This window comes from Hipposideros armiger, unplaced genomic scaffold (genome assembly GCF_001890085.2).
Source record: "Hipposideros armiger isolate ML-2016 unplaced genomic scaffold, ASM189008v1 scaffold_508, whole genome shotgun sequence".
NCBI lineage: Eukaryota > Metazoa > Chordata > Mammalia > Chiroptera > Hipposideridae > Hipposideros > Hipposideros armiger.
The window spans coordinates 719,492-724,392 of record NW_017731858.1 but is presented as its reverse complement, the minus strand read 5'-3'; the positions used below and the strand labels follow the sequence as shown (position 1 = coordinate 724,392).

The following is a 4,901-nucleotide window of genomic DNA, read 5'->3' as shown; positions in this document are numbered from 1 at the left end:
TCCAAGACATTTCATATTCTTTTTCTTTGAGGATAAATAAATAAGATGTAATTGCAGATTGTTAGCATCTTCTTGTTGTTGAATCAAACTGAACTCAGTAATTTAAAAAACTGAGACTATGAAGCAGTTTTTCTTACTGTTCACAGGGCAACTCTCCCTCTGCTGGCCTTCTTAAGGAAGCAGGTACACCTCTTCTGATTGTTGCCTTTAAACTTCCTGAACTTGAGTATGGGACGTCCCCTTCCTGGCCCTTATGGTTAGGAGACAGGAGTGCACAATGGTTAAGAACACACTCTGTAAAGGCAAGCAGACCTTTCAAATGCTTGCTGTGCCACTGTGAGAATTAGGGCCAGCCATGTCATCTCTCAAACCTGGTTTTCCTTACCTGTAAAATGGAGACCACAAAGGCAAATGCTTCAAAGAATTGTAAGGTTCAAGTGAAATACTTCTGTGGAGAGCCCTTCCTGCCTTGCAGGGAGAAAGATCTCAGATTAATAACCAAACTCTGCACTGTATTGACCTAGAAAGAAAGAGCATAATAAACCCAAAACTAGAAAAAAAAGAAGGAAATAATAAATATTAAAGCAAAGTGAAGACTTCATTAAAATTTAGTTGTCATTATTGTAGTTATTATTATTAGAATTGGGCTTGGGGATGGTTAAATCCACAAGGCCTCTTCTCAAGAGCCCCCAATGGGGCCTGGTGATAGTAAGAGGGCACCCTAGACACTGACCAGGAGTACCGCAGGGGCAGAACCTTGGCAAAATCTCACTGTGGCCACTTTTCTTTGGCTTTAAGAGTTTGAAGTCCATCTATCCTGAGCAGGAGCAGAGCCTATAACAGAAGCAAGCATATCAGCTCCATACCAGCAAGGATTTTGTTTTGCTTATTGCTGTAGGTCCAGTGCCTAGAATGGGGTGTGGCACATTGTAGATGCTTAGCCAGTATTTGTTAAAGATAAAATCAGGGATTTGATCCACATCAAAAGACCCATGGCAGGGACCAGTGCTTCAAATTGAAGTGCACCATGAGCTTCAAAGTGCAATTAACTAAATTAGTCTGCTGAACCCTGAGGAAAACCCAAAAGCTCAATTTAATCCCCTTAGGAAACCAAGTAAAGCAGTTCTAACCAGGACTAGTTTTATAGATTTTCTAAGAATCCAAGAAAATCAATCTTGAGAAGATTAAGATAAGCAACCAACATAGAAGATCCAATCCAGACAACTCCTGGAATGATAGAAGCAAGGATTTTAGTTTGGATGCCAAGCCCAGATCATAACCCAAAGACTCACATCCACAAGAGCTGGACATCCAAAGACAGGGCCAAAATCAAAATAAAGACCAGTCTTAAACGAGGTTTATAGGGAGCATCTGTGGGGATATAACACCAGAATTCTGGTTTTGATCAAATAAGCACTTTGAAGTTTCTTTCTTTCTTTGGGGATTGGCAAAAATATGCAGCAATGCAGAGTGTGAACCAAGGCTATTGATCTTTGGTTTGAGTATGTACTAGAAGTGAAAACAGGGAGGTTGAAGGTTCTTTTCTTGGCTTGTCTTTTCTCTTGAGGTCTTAGTCCTTCAACCGTTAAGCAACAAAAGAACACTAGTAATGTGGAAGAAAACACACAAGTTTTAACTTTTTCTTTCTATTCTCGTTCTTTGGCAGATCCCACCACTGCGCCCATGCCAACCCAGCAGCAGCTTGCCTCTTCTACGATCTGACACGATGTCTAAGGACTCTGAAGGAATCTTTGTTGATGATGAGTCACCTAAGGTCCCACAAAAGAAAGCTTTCCCACGGAAGATTTTGACGAAGAAGGTGAGCATTAGCCCCATTCTAAGTTGCAGGTTGCAGGCGGGGTCAGGCACAAGTCAGAGGCATAATTTCTTCTTGCATTTTCTTTTCTCAATACTAGGGAAATGTTTGGGGGAAGGAGCTGCATTCTTGGCTTTTGATTTGCAAGGTGGTTTACATTTTCTGTCCGATTCCACAAGCCAAATAATCAATCTTTAGTTTATAAGCAATAGAAGGCAGTANATTCCCAAATCCCAAAAGGAGTCTTTTGTGCCTTTTAGCCTTTCATTTGTTTTTAACTTTCCTTTGGTTTGTCTTAACACATAACTGCTATCAACTTGGCTCCATTTCCATTCTGAAGGTATTTCCATGAGGGTTTAGCAAGCTGAGAGTGTGGGTGGGGGAGTGGTAGGTGCATTAGATGACTCTGAAAATACGATAGATGTATCACATAGCCCTGTGTGAAAAAGGAAAAGACATGGTGAATGAAAGTTTCCAGCGTCTGGGCAGATATTTGATATTTCAAACAAATCAAAACAAGAGAAAAATTTGGGTGTAAAAGATCTTTTATAACTCTCCTCTTAATAATATCAAGACTCAGGGTATTCCCCTCCCATTCCACAGTGTTGCCACCATTGAATTGTACACTTTAAATGGGTGAATTGTATGGTATATAAACCATATCTCAATAAAACTACTATATGAAAAAGATGTGTGTTGATCATTTAAAAAATCAAAATTATGCAGAAGTACATAATGTAGAAAATGAAAATCCCCCTTCAGTCCCTAGTCCCATTTTTCAGGGCAAAGCATCAATAACAATTTGGTGGCTATCCTTCTAGACTTTTTTCTATAAACATAAACAATATATGCATGTAATATATACGTATATATTAAATGGGATCATACTCTTCTTTATTTTTTCACTTCATATCTCATAGACAACTTTCTGTGTTGGTACATATGCATCCCTACCCAGCTTCTAAGGTGTCTTTGGTAGGCCATATTATAGATATACATGTGTCTTTGGTTCCTGTGGCCCTTGAGTTGCGTTCACAAGGCCTTTTCCTTCCTTTCCAGGATCAAGAGAAGGATGGGGAACAAATCCTTGTCCCATGACAGCATCTTCATGTTGGAGCCTGAGCCTGAAAGATCAGCAAGTAAAACATGCCACTCTGCAGAGCTCCAGAAAGGCAGACCTCTGCAGGTAACATTGAATTTGAACATCAGTGTCTAATTGGACTACTCCTCTTCTGTTTCCTATTCCTACCCCTCCAAAAAACAAGGAAGGAGGAATTTGGCCCTACTTCTCAGCTGATTCTATCCCCACAGGGCTGTTGTAAACATTGAATGAGAGAATGTATAAATATATGATGCGCTTACCTAGTGCCTAGAACACAGTGTTGGCTGATATTACCATATTCACTTCTCTTGACACACCAAAGAATGCCTTAAGTATTATGACAGTGACATTCCACTGTTAATATGCAAGCATGCCAACCCCCATATTTTTTTCTTTCTTCCACAGAAATCTCATGTTTTCAGAGCTCTGCCTACAGCTGGTAGTGTGCATGAAGCTTTTTCTGGAGATATGTCTGGAGTTGTGCCCCAATACATGTCCAGAAGTAGAATCTGGGCTGCAGCTTCCAAGATCACTGAGGTAATAGAGTGGAATTGTTCAAAATATGGTAGCTGAATCAGACAGACCTATGCTTTAATTCTCACTCTGCTACTTACTGGCTCTGTAACGTTGGGCTGATAACCTCTCTGAGCCTTCCTTTCCTCATCTATAATGGGTATAATATTGATATCTATCTCAAAGGGTTGCTTGTAAAGATTGAGTAAAAAGACTCACAGAGGTTAAAGGAATTACTCACTTACCCATACAGTAAGTGGTAGACCTGGAAATCTGATCCAGTTGTGTTGACCTCAAAAACCATGGTCTTTTCATTACTAGTCTCTAAGATGTTCACCTTCTTTGTACCTGCCTCAACAGGAAGAAGTGTACACCTTTAGTCTCTGTAAAATGCATATGTACATAGGACCGTCTCTTACCTCCAGCTAATCCTAACCATTGCTCAGTCAGACTCTTTTGGAGCTCTGATCTAGAAATGCTCTGGGGGGAGCTGGAGATACTGCTGGGGAGATAACCCTTAGCAGCTACCTTTCTTCTTCTCTCTGGTTGAGGGTGGGATTATAACCAAAGATCCCTATGTATTTTGGGAAGGCCACACAAGGAAGAGACCTTTCTCCACTAGAGAGCTGATTATTTATCATTTAACAAAAGGTAACTTGGTTTTATTTCTGACATAGCCACTTAAGACCCTATGTCATTCACTCTGGTTTGTATACTGTGCAGGGAAGTTCTACCTGGTACATTAACCATTAAGGGTGGGGCCAGGTGAGTGGCTCAGTTGGTTAAGAGTTGGCTTGGGAGCCTGAGCTCTGAGCAGCAGGGTCACTGGTTCGGTTCCCACATGGGTAAGTGTTGCTGCACCCTCTACAGCTAAGATTGTGAACAACAGCTCAACTTGTAGCTGGGCTGCTGCGAGTGGCCTACAATGGCATAGGATGCAGCCCCTGCTGCAGTGGGCTGCCGTGAGCTATCATGAGTGGCCGGCAGCCAGTGTGAGCGGTCGGCAGCTGGCAAGAGCTGCCGTGAGCTGCCATGAGCTGCCGTGAGCCACTGTGAGACCGACCATTGGCCTCAGCCAGGAAGAGCACAATGATCATAATACCAACATGGGCCAGTAAAGTGACAGCCTCCACAACTAGACTGAAGAACAAAAGGACAGCAACTTGTCTGTTCCCTTTCCCCGATTCCCCAGCGCTGTTACTCTCCCTGAATTCCCCAATAAAATCTTAAAAAACAAACAAACAAAAAAACCCCATGAAGGGTGGAGAAGCAAACCCTGGGATGGTTAGCAATGGTGCTGATCTTATGGCTATAAAGCAGCCCCTATGTCAGCAGACTGTTACTCTCTTGCTCTACAGCAGGAAAAGTCACTTCGAGAAACTTTCCAGTCTTTGGTTTTAAACAGCTACATGAGCTTTCACTTGTTTCCACAGCTACACTCCCTTGCCACCCAGTGGCAAAAATCCAGAT

The 4,901-nt window shown here is 41.9% G+C and overlaps 1 protein-coding gene across 1 annotated transcript in view; it reads left to right on the top strand.

Moving 5' to 3' along the window:
• KIAA1210 (KIAA1210 ortholog) overlaps positions 1–4,901 on the top strand; it is a 120,505-nt gene that overhangs the window by 71,245 nt on the left and 44,359 nt on the right. The window contains exons 4-5 of the mRNA XM_019667838.1: positions 2,876–3,002; positions 3,324–3,455. Coding sequence (XP_019523383.1) covers positions 2,876–3,002; positions 3,324–3,455 — 259 coding nt within the window. The remainder of the gene's footprint in view (positions 1–2,875; positions 3,003–3,323; positions 3,456–4,901) is intronic.